Source organism: Chenopodium quinoa, unplaced genomic scaffold, assembly GCF_001683475.1.
Source record: "Chenopodium quinoa cultivar QQ74 unplaced genomic scaffold, ASM168347v1, whole genome shotgun sequence".
Lineage (NCBI taxonomy): Eukaryota > Viridiplantae > Streptophyta > Magnoliopsida > Caryophyllales > Amaranthaceae > Chenopodium > Chenopodium quinoa.
In genome coordinates, this window is record NW_018743691.1 from 3,508,625 (window position 1) to 3,533,223 (window position 24,599).

Genomic DNA, 24,599 nt, shown 5'->3' on the forward strand with positions numbered 1-24,599 from the left:
AATAGTGCAATGCGCTATAATGCCGTCTCACCATGGGAATCACTTTTATCCCGCATTTTTCGAGGTCCTCAGCGATCCAGATGGGACATGTGGGACTTATGCATGGGGGGCCGGCATGCTTGCCTTCCTCCAACATCATTTGGAGAAGTTATTTGTGGAGAATACTTCCGAGAAAACAGATATATTGTGGTTGGCTAATACTGGTAAGCTTCTTTTTTTTTTAATCAATCTTTATTTTATGAAATTTATTATTTAAAAATTAATGTGATTGTACTTTACAGTGTTTCTTCTTCGTACGAATCCCGAAGTTGTGGGATTCTATAGGCCTCACATCTGTGAGGGAAGAGATGGAGGCGGGGCAATTAGCTCAACACCCATTCCCAATGAGGTGGATACTGGAGAAGCTGGCAGTCTCCACCCTTGGAAAAGATCAACGGGGGGGTTACCTCAAGAAGATGGACCCTGTTTTCAAAAATCTTGAAGATCAGGTACTAACTAGTTTTTTACCCGGCTTTGCCCGGTGATGTTTTATTTGCTTAATTATCATGTTTACAATACATTTGAAGTGGTTATTAGGATAAAATTTCATATTATCTTAATTAAGCTTGCTTATGTTTGTGCTTGACTCCGTCCTTTTCCATTAAAAATCATACCTTTATATATAAATACCAAGTGATATATGACATTACGACAATAACAATATATACTTGCAACATGTTGTAGAATAGGAGTAGCAAACCAATATTGTGAAAAACCAAATTCATAGATCACAATCTCAATTATTATATACATCCCTCTCCATATACCATGAGCTTCAAAGAGTCTACGACCTAACAATGACACAAGGTCACACAAAACATTCTATTTTTGCAAAGTTTAAACCACCAATGTTTATTCAGTGTTTAAAACAAACCATAGCTACAAGAAATAGATCAAACTAAATAACATCATCATTGGTTGAACTTCATATCGATGCAAGACCCCGAGATCTCTAGTAAAGATACTCCTTGCCACCACCCTAGCTAGCTGTTGTTGTAATGAATGTAACCCTTATCATAGTTCATATCCACTTGTCACTGCTACTCTTGTCATAGTTCTTCCTTGTAACTTTCCCCTGCCTGAGGACATTATTTCCTCTATTTCTTGGTTTGATTTTCCCATCAGGGTGTTAGCAATACACTCAGTGTTCCGCCTAGTTTTTGCCCCAAACCTACTGTGGTTGCTAATGTGCCAGATGTGCCTCCTAAATCAACAAATCAATCTTTCAATCAATCAATAAATTCCTTTAATACAGCATGTCAGTAACATGATTAATTCTCTATTTTCATTAACTTCCTCATTCATTAGTCAATCAATTACTATGATAATTGATAAAAAAATATTCACATTAAAAAAAATCCACTTCCTTGGTGGGTATAAATACACACATAATTCACATTGCTTTCTTTTATTCTACGTACTAATAACAATTCTTTTTCTCTTCTTTTGTTCTCTAATTCTAATGTTGTCGATTGTGTTTGCAACAATTTTCTTTATGATTTTTTCACTTTTCAAACATTGTTTACCGATATTATAATTTTGCATGCTTGTGTTTGTTAGAAAATTTCACTTTAATCTATTTTTATTGACTCTTGTAAAACCCTTATCAATTTCTTGGTTCATATTAGATTATTATTTATTTATATTTTTTTATACTAACACATTCATTTATATTTTTTTATACAATATTAAAATCCATCATCAAGATTAAAATTCATATATTAACTATTTTATTAAAATTGAGTATTAAGTTTAAAAAACATCGCATGGCGTGTAAATTAGACCAATATTATTTAAAACCGAACATTTGATCGGACAATTAACTTGTGGTAACAACAAATGATAACCGCAGAGGACTACAGTGCTACCGCTTGAATAACTTGACATTTATATGCCGCTTACTTTGACCTTATTTCACCTTAGAATCCTTAGATTACACTGTACTCTGGTGCTTTCTTTCCCAGCTCAAATGCCCTCAAACTTGCTCTAATTTCTTTCACTTATTTTTTATTTGCTCTGATCATTGTTCGTCATTTCTCGTTTCACTCTTTTCAATTGCTTTTATGTAAGTTTTCTCAATTCATCTTTGAATTTCCTTCAATTTAAAGTTTATTTTCATATGCTTTTGTTTTGCTGGGGTTTTCAAATAGCTTGCATGTGTAACTACTTGCTTGGTTCTCAATTCACAGTTTGTCATGTTAATTTTCATGTACAGTATTCAATTTGTAGTGCTTTTGATCGATTTAGATGACAGAGCCTAATGCATGCAAACAATTTTTATTTTTTTAGGTTTCATAAAAAAAAGGGTGTTGGTAAATTTACTTCACTATACATTTATGTGATCATAATAAAAAAATTATATACTCCCTCGGTTCCACTAAATTCATGCCCTAAGGCCATAAGGGAAATCGACACTATTCATTAGTAGTCAAAATAAATATAAGAATAGTCAGGTGGAGTCTTGTTAAAATCGTATTAACAACTAGTTTATTAAATTTCAATTTTTATAATTTTACTCATGTACAATTAAAGATATTTGACTTACAACCTGTTTGGTTGAATATTAGTAAAGGAAGAGAAGAGAAAGGAAAAGAAGAGAAAGGAAGGGAAAGGAAAGGAAGAGAAAACAAGCTTATTTTCCAATGTTTGGTTCAAATAAATGAAGTGAAAGAAATTCAGCTTATTTTCTTAGACATTAATAAAGGAATGACGGAAAGTGTTATATTTTCTTCCACTTCCTTTCCCACCATTTCCTCTCTACCAAACAGACTCTTAGAAATTGTGCATTGACAAACGTGTAAGAAATCGAGGATTGCACACAATTTTTAAGAAACGGGGAAGTATTATTTATTAATTCTCACTTTATTTTAAAAAATATCTTAAATCATTGATTCATGCAACTTGTCGTATATATTGAACAAGTTAAATAAGCACTACATTTGAAAACTTTCAATTAAAAATTAAATTGACGTGACTTATTTTACTTGACATATTAAACATGTTATCTTATAAAAAAAAATCTAAGATAAAAAATTGTCTATCAAATAACTTCAAATATCAAAATAATATTTTTTTATACTAATTATATTTTAAAATTTAATTGTTGATTATTGTTCAGTAATTTCTATTATAAGTCAAATATACTCAAACTCTTTCCTTTTGTTTAAAATCTCTATTAAAGGATTGAGCCTATTACACATACAAAAAAAATTTAATTGTTGATTATTGTTTAGTAATTTCTATTATAAGTCAAATATACTCAAACTCTTTCCTTTTGTTTAAAATCTCTATTAAAGGATTGAGCCTATTACACATACAAAAAATTTAAAATAATTTTAAATGGTCTATCTTAGTCAGTATCTGATTCTGTTTGAAGACATTGCTTCAAATTATCATTGCAGTGTAAGAAGATAGGAGTAATCAATATGAAACTAACTAAGAAGATAGTAGTAATCAGTATGAAACTAAATTTTTGAATTGTAATTTTTTAACCAAGAAATGTTGATGGATTTTTATGTGCAGGAAGTTATGGACTTTATCAAAGAAGAAAGTATGATTAGCTGCTCAAAATTATCTGTGTCTTCTCCTTTTGCTGTGCCACGAAAAGCATGTACTAAGCCTTTTCACTGCAAAAGACGCCTGGATTTTGATGACACATCTTTTCTCGGAAAAAGAAGCCGAGTTGGTGATGAAATGGGGTTTTCTGAAAGTACACAGCAGGATTCAAATCTTAATGCAAGAATTACTGTCCCTATTGATGACTTGGGGAAACAAAAGGAAGAAATCCCTGAACCACCTCTTGAGATTGGTATGTGACCTCTAACCTTGGATGCAAATTTTATCTTCATTTCTGTTTCGTTACAACTATATTACAATTTCATAACATTTTGAGACCAAACACTACAAATCATGTGACAAGAAAAAATTAAGTCAAAGTTGAACAACTATAAATGGATGAAGCATGAAAGTTAAAATGGAGTACGTGACCAAAACTGTACGTACCTACTTAAGAGTTAAGACTTGCCTATAAGGTTTTACTAGTATGAACTAGCATGTTCCATCCCTAATTGATTAAGTGATACTTGATGGTTTTACACTTTTACTTAAGCATTTAAACATAGTCCAATCGAAAATTGATATGCATTGAATCAAAATAATTTGTTCTCAGGGTACTTAAAGAATAAGGAGCAAGATGAACCAGAGATACTCCATAAATGTTTAACGTTGTTGCAGCCAAATGTTGGCTCAGCTAGTGAGTATGTCTCAAGTGATGACGGAGAAGAAATAATGGTGTCTGAGAAAGAAAACAGGAAAGACGCTTTTGTGGTGGGACCACCAACCCCCTCTCCAACAAGGAGAAAGCGTGCGAAGCCTACCATGAAAATTCAGAAAAATAAAATGGAAGAAGTCTCAGAATTGTTTGCTCATTCGCATTATTTAACTCGTTCAATTATGGAGCAAGTGTTGATAGCTATTGAAAAAGATAAAGATAAAATGGTAAGTCGTACACGAATAGGCCGTGTGCTGAAGTTGCATAACAAAAGAGTCTCCCCAAACTCGAAAAACCAGCTATCATTGAAAAAAACAAAGGATGCAAATAAAGTATGGCAAGCTTTGATGAAGAAAGCTATCGCTGAGAGTTGTGACACAGTCTTTGAAAAAGACGGGACCGTCTCAGTGGAAGATAATTCATTAATCTTCCACAGAAAGGTGAAATCATTCATATCCAAAGTGGGTACCATTCAGGGTGAGCAATCAGCTTAGCATGTTTTTGGTGATTGATTGACAAGATGTTGATTTCAAAAAATTGTTGTTAGCAGGAGAAGTTTGTTACTTAACTACTGAACTAATCAAGATATATCACTTAAATTCTCCATTTTACTTAAACTGCCTATATGTTAACACCAAAACCTGAGCGAAAGAGACATTCATTAAAAGGAAAATTTCTCGAAAACTATATAATCTTTTGTTTCCTCCAAATTAATATAATCTTGCTTACTTTCACCTAAGTAGCTTGTTATATTTACAGTAAAGTAGCTAATCTTGAATCTCTGCATAGGTAAAAGAGATTATTCTCCATGGAAAGGCTCAGTGTTGGACTCAGTTATTGGTGCTTTATTGACTCAAAGGGTGGGCGACAACTTTTCAAGGTACATATTCTCATATGTTTAAGAACTTTTTCGGGAAACTATTGTAAAAACAGCAGGTTGCAGAAATAACTTTTCAATTCTCGGTGCAGTTCTGCTTTTATGGAACTTGGCGTGATCTTTTCCCAGGACCGTGATTGCGTTGCTTATGGCCGGCATCATCAAATGTTGAGAGATCAAAGAATTAAAGGTGGTCGTGTTTGCCATAATAATCAGGATAAAAAGGGAACAGAATGAAATTGAGTGCTGACAATAAGGAAAGTTTGGATGAGAAGAAAGTGAAAAACTCGATAAAAGGAAAAGTTTCAGGGAAGAGGATGCAATATGGCAGTGTGGATATAGAACGAACCATTAATACGGTTGATTATGTGGATTGGAATGCTGTTAGGCGAGCTAAAGTTGAGGACATCTCGGATGCCATTTTATTAAGAGGCATGAACATTAAGCTAGCTCACCGCATCAAAGTATGTTGTTGGTACAATTGGTACTATTCTAAAAAGAAAAGGTTTTGATATAAGATTTGTTAAACCGGAGTTTCTTGAAAATTATATTTAAACCTAAGTTTATTTTAAAGTGTGAATATATTTTCCTGTTTCTAAGATTCTGTGAATTAGTACATATTATTGAACAGAGGGTATTACATTTGCAGGAATTCCTAGACCGACTTATGAAGGATCACGGGAATTTGGACCTTGAATGGGTTCGAAATGTTCCCCGGCTCAAAGCAAAGTAAGCCTGACAGTCATTTACTGTTGAATAACCTCACTGAACTCTCAGAAATCATCTATTTTATTTTGTACTGCTTTTTATTCACCAACATCTTCTTTTAGGGAATTTCTTCTAAGCATATATGGATTAGGGCTAAAGAGTGTAGGCTGTGTCCAACTTTTGACCCTCAAACAACCAGCATTTCCTGTAAGGTTTTTCATGAAGTCTGATTATTTTATAATTTGAAGATTATAGTCTTTGACAATGGAATTTGACATCAATTTTGCGGAACAGGTTGATGTGAATGTTGCTCGAGTGACAGTGCGTCTTGGGGAGGTTCCAATCCCAGAAAACACAAGTGATAATCTTCTAATGTCTGTTTTGTATGAGTAAGAAACTGAGAATTATCACTTTATAATTTCGTTGAATCACTTTTGGTTGCAGTGATAAAGATCATAAAAAATATGTCTGCAGGTCCTCTAAACTTCATGATTTGATTAATCAATATCTTTGGCCCCGGCTGAGCAAACTTGACCATAATACCTTGTAATGTTATATAAACTATAATCATTTAAATGCGAAAAGACTTGTTTCATTTGCCTAAATAATGTTATATATCTTCAATGGTTAATTCTTTTGAGTATTTAGGTATGAGCTGCATTATCAGATGATTACATTTGGGAAGGTAAGTTTATTATCTAACTTTCAGAGTTATAATCTTATTTTCTTATAGACAAGTAATAGTGGCTTGTTATTTTTAATTACAGGTCTTCTGTACAAAGAAGAAACCTAGCTGTGCCGAATGTCCCATGAGAAAGGAGTGCAAAAGTTATGCTGATATTGACATAGAAGACTCTGATGGCATGGGTTGGCTTATCACTCAAAGAATGTTGACAAGAGCTAAAGGGGGATCATCAAAATCAAAACTGAGAGGACAAGAAGGTCCAGTAAAGAAGGATCAGACACATTTCACTCTGGTGGTATTGAAGCTCCAAAAACACCAGCAAAAGATGAATCACACCAGAAACCGAGAAGTCACAAAGAAAAGAACACACATGTTTCTTCTTCAATAGGAAGGAAACCTAAAAAAAGCCAGACAAGGACACAACACTGTGTGTGAGTTGCTTGTAAACCTTATTACTCATACTCAGCATTTCATATTAGGCATTGTTGCAAGTGTCAAGTCTAAGTTTGACACTCAAATATTTGAATCAATGCTCAATAATTTTAGTCCAAAAAGCATGAAAGAGTCCATAATTTGAAGCCCTTGTTTTGGTGTATCTTATATTTGTTGTGAAAATGCGTCCCAAACATAGGTATGGAGTCTTAGAAGAAAAAATGATTTAGTTTTCAACCATTTTACTGACATTTTGCTTAATGAGTATATCGATACTTTGTTGCTGATCCATGGACAGTAAAAACTTCTATACAAGTCTTGTCAATATTTTAGCACCAATATAGAAAAGCTAGAAAAAGATTGTTAAATGTTGATATTTCTACTAACTCGTGTAATTGCCAATGCAGTTATGAGCTTCCAGATTGGCATCCGATTCTAGAAACGGTGACTGCTAATTTTGTATCTATTTGAAACTTATCTACGCTTAGTCAAATCTGTCATGACTGTTTATTGCTCGTGTAGTTTGATGACCGAATGTGTGATGATCCATCCCCATATCTTCTTCTGGTATGGGAATCAGGTAGTCATTTGTTCGATGTTAAGACATGATTTATTTTAATTTATTTTTTTACTAATCGCATGCCATTTGTTCAGGAGATCCATCGGTGGAAATCACACCGCCTTCAGGTCTTAGTAACAGAAAATGGTCTGAGACAGTTCCTGGGACAGTTATGGTGAGAAAGATGCAAGCTAAATCTTTTGATTTATATGCAATAAATATGTAAAAAGATGTCCATTTCTAAACTTAAATAAAAATCTACAGATTCCCTTTAGGACAGCTTTGAGGGGGAACTTTCCACTAAATGGAACTTATTTTCAGACAAATGAGGTACACCATTGTATTTTTCAGGATGCTATCAATGCTTAAAGAATTCTACTATTTAGGTTTTTGCTGATCAGAAGACCAGTCAAGTGCCAATTGATGTTCGTTGCAAAACTTTACAACAACTACATAAGACGACGCTGTACTGTGGAAGCAACTTATCCAAAATAGTTACAGGTTACAAATGCTTGTTTTTTGTTTACAAGAGCGCTAAGAACCTGAGATCTTTGTCCTTGGATAGTTTTTCATATTCTTATTGGAGTCATGTTTAGTAACAAATAAATATAGTTTAATCCATGATTTAGAAGAAAATGATTATTTTTTACTACCTATTACTAAAAATTTCAAAATATAGTATAGGACTAAGTGGTGCAACTATGTATGGACGTAAAATTTGTTGTTTGAAATAATTCAAGTGACTTAACGATTTTTGTCTTGTCAGGTTTATCCGCCAGTGAGGTGAAAAGACTTTTCAATGAAGGTGCATTTCTTCATGTTTTTTCCCCTTTCTCATCTTAAAGCCACAAGGTTATGATTAATGGGTTGAGCACTTGAGTGCATATATTAACATGTTGATTGGTGTAGGCTATATATGTACAAGGGGTTTTGACCGCGAGAAATCTGCTTCAGTTGCTTTAGAAAATCCATTGTGTACACCGTCCCTGATCAAAAAACGAAATCTATAACTTGCAGTGAAGCATGTCACTCTGTTAGTTTAGATGAACTACTACGAGAGGGGGGGTGAATAGTAGTAGGTTCCAATCGCGGAACTTAAGCGGAAATAAACAATAAAAACATAAAGAAACTTAAAGCACACACCAAGTTTACGAGGAAACCATCCAGTGCCTAACTGGAAGTAAAACCTCGGCCCTATTGGGACTTATAAACAAATTCCACTATAATAGGCAACTCTCCTAGTACAACCTATTACACAGACCTTTGCTTCGCAAGTTCCTCTTAAGACACTTGCTGATTGATAAGAACCTATCCTATCAGACCTAAGACAAACTCAGGCACCTTTTTCGACCCAAGACACACTCAGGTTCCTTTCTCGACCTAAGACACACTCAGGTTCCTTTTTCCCACTATGCAACCCAAGACACACTCGGGGTGACTGACTACCACTCGAATTTTAGAGAATTCAAACTCATACACTCAAACATGAATTTAAGAGAATTCACAATCTCACCCCAAAACCAATTACAACTCAAAGACACACTCTAACACATAAATGGAAAGCTACACATGAAACCCGAAATAAAAATGATAAAGCTTGAACCTTTGGCAAACTTACTCTTAAGCACTAAGTGGTTTTCACGCTTAAAACTCTCATCTTGCTAAGCTGAAATACTTCTATATTTATAGGAGTTTCTCAGCTTCTCAAACTAGGGTTTTCGCAAACAAGATAGATCAAATAGAAATCTGATCTTATCTTCCTTAAAACCGAAACCAAACGGATTTAATTTCGTTTTTATGAAAACCAAATTTTATCAAATTCGTTTTTATTAAAAGATAGAATTTTATGAAAAAGATAAAACCAAGTTAAACCAGATTTTATAAGATAAAATAAATTAAGTACTTTTTCATAAAACTTATAATTATCTTTTACGAATTAATTAGTTTGCCAAGCTTTATCTGATTTCTAATAAGTTCCATGCATATCTATCATTTATATGTTTACATCATCCTACGAAAACAAACTTATCTTTTACACAACTATAAGTTATGAAGTCCATCTTCTTCGGTTGATATCTCGATCTTTGTGTTGAACCTTGATTGTTGAGGCTTGCCCCAACATTACACCAGAACCAGGTCGTTACAACCCGTTTGAAGTTCCTGTTGAGAAACTTCGGGAAGTTCCATTGCTGGAACTCTTCTTCTGTTCTTTACTTGTCCTCATGGATCTTCTAAAGTTCCTTTGTTCCAGTTCCTACTTCAGCCCTCTACGCTTACTAAACCTGCCAACATCACAACACTAGAAAATCCTTATTAAAAGGAAGTTTGCTCAATTTTTAACATCATCAAAACTTCATAAGAGTCAACACACTCTATGAAGATGGTACCTTCCCACCTCTAAGAGCATGTTTTTGCTTTGTAATGGTTTGTAAGTGGAGCAATTTTTTATTTTTTTTTGAAACTGTTTCACACTTTTTGTTTTTTTTTTTTTTGTTTTGTTTTTTTTAAACTGTTTCACACTTTTTGTAATATCAAGTTTGATAAATTTAAGCCATCTCACTACTTGATGTATAAAGTTTCTTTTCAGAAATTTGTATCTGACCAACGACCAACGTCAATTCATTGGTTTTGACAATATGTAAATAAATAAAGTCTCCCTATGGTTGACGTTTTTCGTGTACTTGAGATGTTTTCTTATACTTCGTATTAGTGATTTTATGTGTATTTGGGATGTTTTATGCAACATTTTATATGTTACTACATTCTCTATTTATAAGGCCGATAAGACAAATTTTATGTTACATATATTTGACAAATCAACTACAATTTTTTTTAAAAGAAAAAATGTACAACAATTAATTTAGTTTAATAAATTATTATTGATTAAATGTTACATAAATTTGACAAATCAACTACAATTTTTTTTTTAAAGAAATACTTCATCACTGTTCATATATAATCCACTAGTCTTACATGCACGCATCTATTTGATATTGAAACTTCAAACAAAAAACTAAAGTGAATTGTTCGATTATCAATCAATAATTACAATTATAAAATTGACTCATTGAAAAACAGATGGCTACCAGGTATCTTACACAAGATTATCTTATTTTGGTGTCTGTTTTTGTTTTTGTTTTTGTTTTGATGTGGTATCTTAATAAGAAATAAAAAATACTTTATCACTGTTCATATATAATATACTAGTCTTACATGCACGCATCTATTTGAGATTGTGTTTCCAAACAAAAAATTAAAGTGAATGGTTTCGATTAACTAATCTGCACTAACCCAAAGACTTGTGCTTGTGCCCGGCTCAATGGATCAGATTTTCCATATGTTATAGGGATGGTTAGCCGTGAGAAATTTAATTAACGACAATCTTTCAAACAAAATTCTTTGTTGTTTCAGAAAATCTATAATGCAAATTTTTCAAGTGAAATTATCTATTTAACCAGATTTCTAATCCCAACGCTAACAGTCATACCATTTGGTAGACAAACATTAATTAAACCTATAATGCAAATCATCAATTTGTGTTACCCCAAGAGGGGTGACGGATTCCGTCGTTCGATGTTTGCCTCACAAGATAAACCACATTTAGTTGGCTTGAATTATGTTTTACCAATTACTGATCTAAGAAGAAATTACCAATTACTGATCTAAGAAGAAATATCAAACCCCTTAGCCCTTTTTTGTAGTTGTGAATAACTTTTCTTTCTTTGTAGGAATCGATTCTTTGCTTTATTAATACGGTTTCTTTTTTCTCTTCATCAACCTTAGCTTGACCATTTACGTACAATTATTGGCTACTTGCGAGTCTGATGTTAAATATATTAATGATCAACAAATTTTAAATATATTTAAACCAATTAACTTCAAGACATATCATAATCAAATTTTAGGGTGAAGGTTCCCATCCTATTGAAATCTCAATCAGTTAACACAAGTTCATACTCGATGATCCCTAACAAATTTAAAAGCATGGATCCTCAAGTAGATATGCATTTGGGTTGTTACCCTGCACATATGCATTGATGAATATTTTTTCAAGTGACCTGCCAGGCTGCTATGGCTTAACTCTATGCAATATAAAGATATAATCCTTTACATATAATCACAATAAGATTCAAAAAGTTTTGCTTCTTACACAGAAAGTTCATGCTAATAACACAAGTTCATACATAGACTGCTGTTGTTGCTGCTGCTGCTGCTGCTCCTGCTCCTGCTGCTGCTCCTGCTGCTCCTACTGCTGCTCCTGCTGCTCCTACTGCTGCTCCTGCTGCTCCTACTGCTGCTCCTGCTGCTGCTGCTGCTACTACTACTACTACTACTACTACTACTACTACTACTACCACTACCACTACCACTACCACTACCACTACCACTACTACCACTACTGCTGCTGCTGCTGCTGCTACTGCTGCTGCTGCTGCTACTGCTCCTACTGCTGCTGCTACTGCTGCTGCTCCTGCTGCTGCTACTACTGCTGCTGCTACTACTACTACTACTACTACTGAGAGGAGGAGGAGAAGTCTGAGGCACAACCAAGGGATTGGTAGGAGATCGAGTGAAACTCGAAGCAGCTTCGCAGGTTGACATGACCTTCTAAAAGAAACCGCAACTACATGCACCCTGCAGCACCCACAAACGTGAAAAGATGGTATAATTACACAAATTACATTTCATACAAACATAAAAAAAATCACACCTCAACACAGCAACTCCAAAATTTCTCTCTCTTTACAAAGGTGTTGCGACAGAAGCCACGACCACAAGGACATAACCTAAGCTCGTCTTCAAACGAGTAGAACTCGCAACTTTTGATGTTATTTCTCTGTCACATAACATTTAATAAGATATAACATTAGGGAAAAATAAACAAATATCATTCCAAAACAGATGAGCATTTCTGATACTGATATCTGTGTGTTGTGTGTTATGCAGGACTGAAAGTGAGTCTTTGACTCATTTGTTCTTTGGTTGTTCTGTTATCAAGCTAATCAGGGACAAGGTCAGAAGCTGGTTTCCTGGCTGCTTTTGTAATACCTATGTTCACAGCTTTAGGAAGGTGCAAAGGAGTTCTAAAACTAAATTTCAGAAATCTTTCTATTATGCTGTCATCAATGCTGCAATGTACTTAAATTGGAGAGCTAGGAATTGCTTATTATGGTCAAATGTAGCTGTTGATTGTAATGTTTTATATACATAGATTAGGGAGACAGTGATAGGCAGAATTAAGGGGGGTTTTACCTTCTAAGTTGCCTAGGAAGGATGTTGTTAGGTTGTATTGTTTTCTGAGCTTTAATGAAATTTTATTTACATAGCAAAAAAAACTTGCCTTGTCTGTACCAGGGCATACGTAATAAGCACGACCTTTATTAGGCCCTTTGGTTGTTACTCGCCTGATTAGTTCTCCATTTCCACATGGACACATAAGCTCCATTATTCTGCAATCAAAGGAAAATTCAATCAAATCAACATGCACATAGGTTGCTTTCAGGAACATAAAATCAGAAAATCGAATCCACACCGTTACAATCTTGCATGTTTGTTAATTTATTTTTTATTTTATTTTGGATCTAATGAAAGATAAGAGCCAATGACTGCATTAACCTTTTGATTATTCCTTTATAGCAATTTGTTAGTGAAAGTGCACCTTAATAGCAATTTGTTAGTGAAAGTGCATGATAGTCCTTTAGCAATTAAAGCTTAAGGCAATTGTCCATGCTCAATTCAGAAGGCCTTGACATATATAAATCTATTTTCTTTTTCAACCACCATACAACCACCACAATTGCAACCACCATACAACCACCACAGTACAGACCACCAAAATCAAACACCTCATCATATCCAAAATGATCTACATTATTATGCTCCAACTCCTCCAACTCCAAGTTTTCCAATCCATAGTCATTATCAACAAGCATTCTTGTAAAAGAACCTACTCCGAGACTAGTATTCGTAAGAGGCATTTCAGAGAGCATGGTTGATTCTACATGAGGCATGGAACCCGTAATGGTTTGGGTGGTTGGGTTCATTGGTACCAATTCAACAAACAACTGCACTACATTAGCAGAAATTTGAGAAATTGCCATCCACATAGCCTTTAGTGCGTTATCATCATTTAGTGGCATGGGTGCAAAGGAATTAACGTCCAAAGGATATCTCATTAGAATTTTTAAGTCCAAAAGAGTGCGATCACAACCAATGACTACGTAAATCTCCTCTAACACTTGCAAATACCTCATTCTAGAGTTGATAAAGATGAACTTTCTCTCGCCATCCCTATACTCGACATCTCCATTGATATGAATAAGCTTCCCACCCCAACAACACAAAATGGGAAAATTTGGATTTTCCATGTTCTAAATAAACACATTCGACAACAAAAAATTAATTTTAGAAACTCATTCTAAAACTAAATCTAATTTTAATCAACTACAAACAAATTTTATGTTCATGATATCAACATATAATTGGTTGTTGATAGTAAAAGAAAGAAACAGTCAATTTGATTAGAATGCCAATTATGTATTTCTTTGTTTTGTTAGGGTAAGCAAAAGAAAGCTTTTTCTTAGGGTAAGCAATTTGATTAAAAAAACAAAACTTTCTTTTGGTTTTTCTTTAGCTTTTTCTTAGGGTAAGCAATTATGTATTTCTTATTTTCGGTTTTTCGGAAAATTAGGAATTTGATTAAACAACAATCAAAGTAGTAATCAAAAAATACTTCACTTGTTTTATTCAACAATCAACAAAGAAGTTTATTCAACAATCAACAATGAACAATCAAACCAGTAATTATTAAACAACCAACAATCAACAAAATTGGGAAAAAAACGAAAATTAGGGTTCCAAGGGGAACTAACCTCCACGATTTTCGACTGAAGTGCAGCACAGGGGCGGCGGCGACGGAGGGGTGACGGCGAGGGAGGGGCGGCGTCGACGGAGGGGCGGCGGCGATGGCAGAGTGAGGAAGAGTGGGAAGTGCAAAGGCAGTGAGGAAGAGTGTGAATGAAGTGAGAAGAGTGAGGAAGAGATTTGTCACGTGTTTTTTTTTCAATATTCTTAATTACTTCGTATATCATTAAAAGGAACAACGCTATTGTAAATAGCGTTTTCCTACCATAAGTCGCTATTTTAAACAACGACTCCCCAATTTTTCAATTATGTCACGTTTTTGTACTTCGCTATTTTAAATAGCGTTTTATTTCGATAAAACGCTATTTTAAATAGCGTTCTATGAACGAGAAATGAAAAAAAAATTAAACCAAACTACCGATCCTACGTGGACGGTAGTTTGGTAATATGTTTCAATACCAAAGCATATCCGTAATTTTTGATCTAATTAACATTATTGAGGAAAAAAATTCTGTTAAAACATACCAAAATACATAAGATCAATCTTAGCAATAACATGGGTTAAAACATAACTTAGACTTCTTCCCTTATTATTATATATCCTAAACCACAAACCCAAACATGATATCAGGTAGTGTCATAGTGTTCTCTTGTTGAGTGTATTTTATTATAGCTAAAGTAGTCAAACATTCTCAGTTTAGAAACAGCACTCAGTCATACATTTTAAGTCTTCCCATCAGCCATCTTGATACCTTCTCTGTAATTAACTCCAAACATATTCCTCCTTAAAGACATTGCTGTTAGGGAAATACTTTGCCTTCAAAACTCAGTACACAAGAGTTTTTTATTGGCCTTTAAATCAAGAAAAGGTATTAAGTTTTTGCATTTATAATTGTTTAACTCGTAACTTAGAGCAGTAGCAACTAGCAAATTAGCAATTGGCAACAATAAGATAGAATTAGAAGTGGTGGGATCCTTGCATCAGAATATGGTGAGTAGGAATGTTCTTTTATTAGAACCATTTTGTACAAATTGCTTGCTTAGAGTTTATTGGTGTATGATATTAGTAAATAAACATTAGTGTTGCCTTATTTGTCCTTTTTTTGCAAATGTAGTGCAAGCATTGAATTTTACTACCTCAATGGAATGCAGCTGTAGGTTAGCTAGTATATGTAAAATGGTTTCAGTTAAATGCAATAAGTAGGTTAGGGATAGAAGTTTATGACTGTAATATTGTGCATATTTTAGTTGAAGTGTTGGACTTTTGTATTTATAATGTGATATTGATTTTTTTTATTTTTTTTTTACTTGTCAAATGTTTGTAGAGCTGTGTTTTCAGTGAGGTGAGCAACTATGTCAAAACTTGAGGAAAATCAAGAAAAATTTAAATGGGGAGTCAAGATTGCTAATAACACACTTGACTCGGATCTTGTAGCTTACAAGTCTTTTACGTATAGAGGTGTTCAGTATTCACTCTATGACTGTGTTTACCTGTATCGGGAGGGTGCAAAAGAGACCGATATTATAAATTTAGTATAATACTTGAATTTCATTAAATAACTTGTATGATTTTGTTGTTAGAAATAATTTGTAAGTTTTTTGATGAGAAAATAATTTGTAGTTCCAAATTAAAATAAAAAATGAAGACAAAAAAAAAGAAATAGAGCTATCTTTAAAATTTACTTCAAAAATTAAAAATATCTTCCAAAGATTGATCAATAGATTCCAATTTCTTTTTTTAAAAATTACAATAGATGTTTTTTTTTTAAAAAAAATAAACGTTTAAAAGTGCTAAAAAATATTTTAAGAAAACATCATTAAAAATAAAATATTTTCTTATTGTTAATGATTCATCAAGTTTTTTTTTTGTGATCAAGATAAAAATACAGATTTTTTTAAATAGTTCATTTAATTAGTGATCAAATGTCAAAATTGTTGAATATTAATTAAGGTACTTTAAAAAATCAATGTCATAGCATGAAACTAATAGTGAGTTTCTTGATGCTGAATTGACTTACATGTAAGCACGCATCGTGTGCTCAAAACGCTAGTATTTAAGTGATGTAAGTATGTAACAACTACTTGTATTTTAAATTAGAGGGAGTAATGCTAAATGTAGAAAAAACGGTACACCACTACACTATACAGTACATGTTAAAAAGAGGGAAAATGAAATAATCAAAGAAAAAACAAAATTAAAGAATTAAGTGACACTGTGACAGAGTGATAGGACTGAAGGTGAAAGGATGTTCTTTTTCCGATGAAGTGAAAGGTTGCTTCATCATCAATCTTTAAAATCATCTTCAATTTTCATTTTCATCTCATTTCTTCATCCATTTTTTTTAAAATAAAAAAAGAAAAAAGCTTGAGTTGAATAAATAATTAGGAAGTGAGTGAGAGAGTCATGGAAGGAAAAGGAAAGCATCCGGCCGTCAGAATAGACTTGGGGACCACCTACTCATGCGTGGTTGTTTGGCGGCAAGGCACCGTGGAGATCATAACAAACGACCAAGGCAACCGTACGACGCCGTCTTGTGTTGCTTTCAACCTGTAGAATTTCTAGAAATCAAGCTCACAATATTATTAACTACTCACATGAATATTTATAATACATGGAAATCTTCCCAAATCTCCAACGAACTATATCTTATGATATATCATATAATCTAGGAAAGAAAATATATTTTACCCAAAATATATCCTATCATAACTAACTAAACATATACTCTAAATTTCCATGCGAACCATTCTGGTAGGGTTGATGCCTCCAATTTCCATGTGAACCATCTGTCATGCGATCAACTCAATCACCAGACCTGGCTGCTTTAGGGAAAACGTCGGACGACTGTTCTTGTCAGGCAAATGTCAGACGGCGGTACTTGGTGAGCGGAACCTAAAGGGGCTTGGGCTCACCGTACCGCCGTTTGATATTTTCCCTTCTTGAGCTGCCAGGCAACCTCCTTCTTCAGAGCATTACATTCTTCCGTCAAGTGGCCATAGTCGGTGTGGTATCTGCACCATCTACGACTCTCCTACAGTGCATCTAAACGTCGGACGACTGTTCTCGTCGGAGTCAGCATTTGCCCGACATTTACCCAATCCGAGTCTCCGTCTTCCAAAGAGTACCGTGTCGGCCGAAAGGGAGCGACGAAAACAATAAAAGCAAAAAAGCCACGAAAGCATTACATTCTTGAGCTGCCAGGCAACCTCCTTCTTCAGAGCATTACATTCTTTCGCTTCATTAGGGCGCTCCGACTTCTTTGGCCACCTGACACCTCGACAACGAACCATCTGTCATGCGATCAACTCAACCACCAGACCTAGCTACGACTCCAGCAGTACATGGACAGACCCTGATACTCCTAAAGCAGTACGTGGACATCTCCTAAAGGCAACCTCCTTCAACTTCCAGGCAACCGACTTCTTTGGCCACCTAACACCTCGACAAATCTCCTAAAGTGCATCTACGACTCTCCTACAGTGCATCTAAACGTCGGACGACTGTTCTCGTCTTTAGCCACCTGACACCTCGACAAATCTCCTAAAGTGCATCTACGACTCTCCTACTGTGCATCTAAACGTCGGACGACTGTTCTCGTCGGAGTCAGCATTTGCTCGACATTTGCCCAATCCGAGTCTCTGTCTTCCAAGGAGTACCGTGTCGGCCGAAAGGTAGCGACGAAAACAATAAAAGCAAAAAAAGCCACGAAAGCATTACATTCTTCAGCTTTCAGGCAACCTCCTTCTTCAAAGCAACCTCCTTTGGCCACCTGACACCTCGACAAATCTCCTAAAGTGCATCTACGACTCTCCTACAGTGCATCTACGACTCCAGCTTCGTCCACGTTAAAGCAGTACATGGACAGACCCTGATACTCCTAAAGCAGTACGTGGACATCTCCTAAAGGCAACCTCCTTCAACTTCCAGGCAACCGACTTCTTTGGCCACTAGACACCTCGACAAATCTCCTAAAGTGCATCTACGACTCTCCTACAGTGTACTAAACGTCGGACGACTGTTCTCGTCGGAGTCAGCATTTACCTCGACAAATCTCCTAAAGTGCATCTACGACTCTCCTATAGTGCATCTACGACTCAATCTTCGTCCACGTTAAAGCAGTACGTGGACAGACCCTGATACTCCTAAAGCAGTACGTGGACATCTCCTAAAGGCTACCTCCTTCAGCTTCAAGGCAACCGACTTCTTTGGCCACCTGAAACCTCGACAAACCTCCTAAAGTGCATCTACGACTCTCCTACACTGCATCTACGACTCCAGCTTCGTCCACGTTAAAGTAGTACGTGGACAGACCCTGATACTCCTAAAGAAGTACCGTGGACATCTCCTAAAGGCATGACACTGTGACAGAGTGATAGGACTGAAGGTGAAAGGGTGTTTTTTTCCGATGCAGTGAAAGGTTGCTTCATCATCAATCTTTAAAATCATCTTCAATTTTCATTTTCATCTCATTTCTTAATCCATTTTTTTAAAAATAAAAAAAGAAAAAAGCTTGAGTTGAATAAATAATTAGGAAGTGAGTGAGAGAGTCATGGAAGGAAAGGGAAAGCATCCGGCCGTCGGAATAGACTTGGGGACCACCTACTCATGCGTGGCTGTTTGGCGGCAAGGCACCGTGGAGATCATAACAAACGACCAAGGCAACCGTACGACGCCGTCTTGTGTTGCTTTCAACCTGTAGAATTTCTAGAAATCAAGCTCACAATATTATTAGCTACTCGCATGAATATTTATAATACATGGCAATCTTCCCAAATCTCCAACGAACTATATCTTATGATATATCATATAATCTAGGAATGAAAATATATTTTACCCAAAATATATCCTATCAAAACTAACTAAATTTCCATTCGAACCATTCTGGTAGGGCTGATGCCTCCAATTTCCATGCGAACCATCTGTCATGCGATCAACTCAACCACCAGACCTGGCTGCTTTAGGGAAAACGTCGGACGACTGTTCTTGTCGGGAAAATGTCAGACGACGGTACTTGGTGAGCGGAACCTAAAAGGGCTCAACGAGTACCCGCGCTTACCCAAAAGGGCTCACCGTACCGCCGTTTGATATTTACCCTTCTTGAGCTGCCAGGCAACCTCCTTCTTCAGAGCATTACATTCTTCCGTCAAGTGGCCATAGTCGGTGTGGTATCTGCACCATCTACGACTCTCCTACAGTGTATCTAAATGTCGGACGACTGTTCTCGTCGGAGTCAGCATTTGCCCGACATTTGCCCAATCCGAGTCTCCGTCTTCCAAAGAGTACCGTGTCAGCCGAAAGGGAGCGACGAAAACAATAAAAGCAAAAAAGCCACGAAAGCATTACATTCTTCAGCTTTCAGGCAACCTCCTTCTTCAGAGCATTACATTCTTTCGCTTCATTAGGGCGCTCCGACTTCTTTGGCCACCTGACACCTCGACAACGAACCATCTGTCATGCGATCAACTCAACCACTAGACCTGGCTACGACTCCAGCAGTACATGGACAGACCCTGATACTCCTAAAGCAGTACGTGGACATCTCCTAAAGGCAACCTCCTTCAACTTCCAGGCAACCGACTTCTTTGGCCACCTAACACCTCGACAAATCTCCTAAAGTGCATCTACGACTCTCCTACAGTGCATCTAAACGTCGGACGACTGTTCTCGTGGAAGGAAAGGGAAAGCATCCGGCCGTCGGAATAGACTTGGGGACCACCTACTCATGCGTGGCTGTTTGGCGGCACGGCACCGTGGAGATCATAACAAACGACCAAGGCAACCGTACGACGCCGTCTTGTGTTGCTTTCAACCTGTAGAATTTCTAGAAATCAAGCTCACAATATCAAATGGGCTCAAGAATTACAATGGGTCGATTCCTCATGGAAGAATTTCTCACTTATTAATACTACTCTAAATTAATTTTTTTTTTCCTTCCTGTTGTTTATGTATTTTTCTGAATTGGGATTGTTGGATTAATAGAGGAAGAAGAAGGTAGTTGTAAAACCAAATGTGAAGAACCAAACGGGGGGTAATTGCCGAGGAAGGCTTTCGAACCCGCGGCGAGTACCAGCGAAGCCGCCGCCGCTGCGGTAATTCCTAGGACTACGGTTGTGGTCCACCACAGGACCATTAAAAAATCAAGAAGGCCGGTGTTGTTGGTGGTGGAAATTGTGGTCTCGCCATTTTTATGGAGGAGAGAGAAAATATGAGTTGCTGAAAAAGAGGAGAGAGATGGTGGGTTGTTGAGGAGAGAGAAAGAGAGGAAGAAATGATGGGTTTAATATCGACCATTACAATCTATTTTCTAATATATTTAACCTATTTTCTGACAATTTTAATATAGTATTTGATATTTATAATCTAATTTCTTACTATAATAATCTAATTTCTGACCATTATAATGTAAGATCTGATTATTATTATCTAATTCCTGACCATTAAGATTTTTTTTCCCGTTTGTATGACCGGACTCACGTGAGTCCGTTCTACACAAAACTTTTATTTAGTGTTTATAATTTTTTTTTTATAATGTATCAGTTTAACTGACACATTTGTCAAGACGCAACTTTGACCATTAATATCTTTAACTCTCTATTATGGAAGAAGTACTAAATAACTAACAATTAATTAATTAACAACTATTTACAGCGAACCTAGTCAAAATACAACTAATTATATCAATTAGTTACCAATTAAACGGGATCTTAACCATTATGAGATCTAATACATAATGGACATACGTTATTATATATCATAACACAAGTCAATATATACTTTAATATACCATTATCATTCTAAATTATGTCTGACCATTTTCTCATGCGAAATGACAAATACCCTGCTATAGCGAATTTGCGCCAAATAACTTGACATTGGACATCGTTATACGCTTTTTTTTGACATTCAGCTACCAAGAACAAAATTTTGACTTGGCATTCTAAATTATGTCTGACCATTTTTCTCATGCCAAATGACTATATTTGACATTAGAGAGCAACCACGCCATCCCACTCACCTACCAATTCTCTGAAAAAAAAATAAATAATATTTATTTATGTTTTTTGAGCATGTACTTACCTACCAACTTAGTGACTTACCAATAATATTTTATTACAAAGGCAAATCTATCCTCACTCTCTTTTTTTTCCTACCTAGATTTATTTTATAAAACCATCAATAAACAGCCCCTTGGATTCAAGAATTTTCTACATCTTCAAAAAAAAAAAAAAAAAAAAAAAAAAAAAGGCCCCTTGGATTCACCCTCAAAACCACTGCTTCAAGAATTTTCGACATCTTCTTCTTACCAACCCCACAAAACTATACATATATATACACAAAGCTCATAATTGCAATTATATCAAACATTTTAAGTAATATATAATCAAAGATCATTACATACCTCCATAAGAGGGCAAATATGGGAACACACTCAAAAAATATGTCCAAAACTAATTTTCTTAGCAACCTAATCCTTCTTGCCATTTTCATCACTGTACTAACATATTCATCAACTAACCCAAAATTTTCCCTATATCTTGCAATATGTTTACCCATCATATTGTACTTGGTCCATTCCCTATTCTCTTCCCATGCACAAAATTACGAAAATACCCCTCCTAGTCCATTTGCCCTCCCCATCTTTGGCAATTGGCTCCAAGTAGGAAATGACCTAAACCACCGCCGATTGGCAAACCTCTCTAAATCCTATGGCCCCATCTTCCTCCTTAAGCTCGGTGTTCGAAACCTAGTCGTGGTCTCCAACCCTCAGCTAGCATGTGAGGTCCTCCATGCACAAGGGGTGGAGTTTGGTTCCCGACCTAGGAATGTTGTCTTTGATATCTTCACTGGAGGCGGTCAAGACATGGTTTTTACTGTCTATGGTGATCATTGGAGGAAGATGCGGCGTATAATGACGTTGCCATTCTTCACCAACAAGGTGGTGAATACTTATAGCAATATGTGGGAAGATGAAATGGACAAGGTTGTTAGAGATTTGAAGCAAAATGATAATATGATTGGCATCAAAGCGAAAACCGAAGGGTTTGTGATTAGGAAGAGGCTGCAACTTATGTTGTATAACATAATGTATAGGATGATGTTTGATGAAGGTTTTGAGTCTATGGAAGATCCCAAGTTTATGGAGGCAACCAAGTTTAACTCCGAAAGGAGTAGATTAGCTCAGAGTTTCGAGTATAATTATGGTGATTTTATACCTTTGCTTAGACCATTTTTGAGGAGGTATTTGAGCAAGTGCAGAGACTTGCAGCAGAGGAGGCTGGCTTTCTTCAACAACTACTATGTTGAGAAACGAAGGTATGACATTACATGCCACCTTTTTCTTCACTTATAAGTATATTACCAATTTACAATAACTTATCAATGAGATAAATTTTAGAATTTCCAAATTGAAAGAAAACAATGACAGACTTTTGCTATACACACTATACCATCACCTAATAATTATTTAATGTAAATGAAAATCAATATGAATTTAGTTGTCACATATTCACATAACTAGTTCAACCTTGACAATAAAACCGGACACAGTAATGAGTCTATTGACTAGTGTTTATCCATAGAAAGTTCTTTAATAGCTTTTGGAATTACTCGTATTTCCTGCTTATCAATACTGAGCTAAAATAGAATATTTTAAGCGAATTCGGGTTTTAATAAGTAAATAATCTATACCTAGAACTCACTAGAAGCTCATTTTGTCATCATTCATGACATGCTATATTGCTATGTATATAAAAGCGTATAATAAAGAAATAACAAGTATTTAGCCTAATGAGCAAGAATGAAAAATAGTATTATTGACAAAAACATATTGGAAAAGTATGCATAAATTTCTTCTAAAAGTCAATATGAGACAACTGATGCAATCATATATTACAGAAAAATAATGGCTGCAAATGGAGAAAATCACAACATAAGTTGTGCTATTGACTACATTATTGATGCCGAAAACAGAGGAGAAATCAGCAAGGATAATGTTCTCTACATCGTTGAGAACATTAATGTAGCTGCCATTGAAACGACCTTATGGTCCATGGAGTGGGCAATAGCTGAGCTAGTTAATCATCCAAAAATCCAACAGAAAATCCGGCAAGAAATCGCCACTGTGCTCAACGGAAAGCCAGTGACAGAAGCAAACCTTGAACAATTACCCTACTTACAAGCGACAGTAAAGGAAACCCTAAGGTTACACACCCCTATACCTTTGTTGGTACCCCATATGAACCTTGAAGAAGCTAAGCTTGGTGGGTATACTATACCTAGAGAGTCAAAAGTCGTGGTAAACGCGTGGTGGTTGGCTAACAACCCCGAGTGGTGGAAAAATCCAGAAGAGTTCCGCCCTGAGAGATTCATTGAGGAGGAAGGATCAACGGATGCAACAGTGGGTGGTGGGAAGGTGGATTATAGGTTCTTGCCATTTGGTGTAGGGAGAAGGAGTTGCCCTGGAATTATATTGGCGATGCCAATTTTAGGGCTTATAATTTCGAAATTGGTGACTAATTTTGAGATGAAACCTCCACCAGGAGAAGAAAAGATTGATGTGAGTGAGGAAGGAGGACAGTTTAGTTTGCATATTGCCAAGCATTCAACTGTCCTCTTCTCTCCCATATAATGGTTTATGATTTATGCGCCAATATTGCGCAGCTATAAGACCTAGGTTTATTTTGAGATCTTATACTGTAATTTACAGTTTGTTTGTAATTTGTTCTCAAGACAACATGTAAATTTCTAGTTTTCTCTGTAAGAGTTCCACATACTTCGTAATAAGGGAAAATGTTGTCATCTTTAACACTAAATGGGCTAATGTCATGAAATTATTCACCAAATTTTTAGCCTTGCCACTGCTCATATGTGAGATGTGTCAATGGCTCAATGCAAACCCTAGTGCATTACACAACGGTTTACGAGTTATGAGCCCGACATATCACAGTTTTTAAGACCCATTTTAGTCATAACCTGCTTGCGCACGGGAACCATTGACACAACTGTGGGGTTCCACAACCCAGACCATGCCCTGATCACTTGGTAAATTGTAAACATTGGACATTCAGACAACAATATACTCATATACTGTGTTTTATTGTGGATGTCTTTTTTATATCAAAATGGAAATTATGGTTTTTTTTTTTTTTCTTTAATACACCCCCT

At 35.7% G+C, this 24,599-nt stretch overlaps 2 protein-coding genes across 3 annotated transcripts; both read left to right on the top strand.

The window, feature by feature from the left end:
- On the top strand, positions 1 to 5,540 carry LOC110683788. The gene is made up of 6 exons (XM_021860200.1): positions 1 to 203; positions 282 to 488; positions 3,562 to 3,847; positions 4,208 to 4,786; positions 5,099 to 5,189; positions 5,279 to 5,540. Exons 1-6 carry the CDS (start codon positions 33 to 35, stop codon positions 5,421 to 5,423), a joined length of 1,479 nt encoding a protein of 492 aa, XP_021715892.1. The 5' UTR covers positions 1 to 32; the 3' UTR covers positions 5,424 to 5,540.
- Positions 5,541 to 21,245: 15,705 nt separating this feature from the next.
- On the top strand, positions 21,246 to 24,240 carry LOC110683790 (cytochrome P450 CYP73A100-like). 2 transcript variants are annotated; one of them, XM_021860202.1, is made up of 2 exons: positions 21,246 to 22,748; positions 23,331 to 24,240. In XM_021860202.1, exons 1-2 carry the CDS (start codon positions 21,853 to 21,855, stop codon positions 24,061 to 24,063), a joined length of 1,629 nt encoding a protein of 542 aa, XP_021715894.1. In that variant the 5' UTR covers positions 21,246 to 21,852; the 3' UTR covers positions 24,064 to 24,240. The 2 variants fall into 2 exon arrangements, with proteins under 2 accessions (XP_021715894.1, XP_021715896.1); XM_021860204.1 differs by having other exon boundaries at positions 21,247 to 22,748; positions 23,406 to 24,240.
- Positions 24,241 to 24,599: the final 359 nt, after the last annotated feature.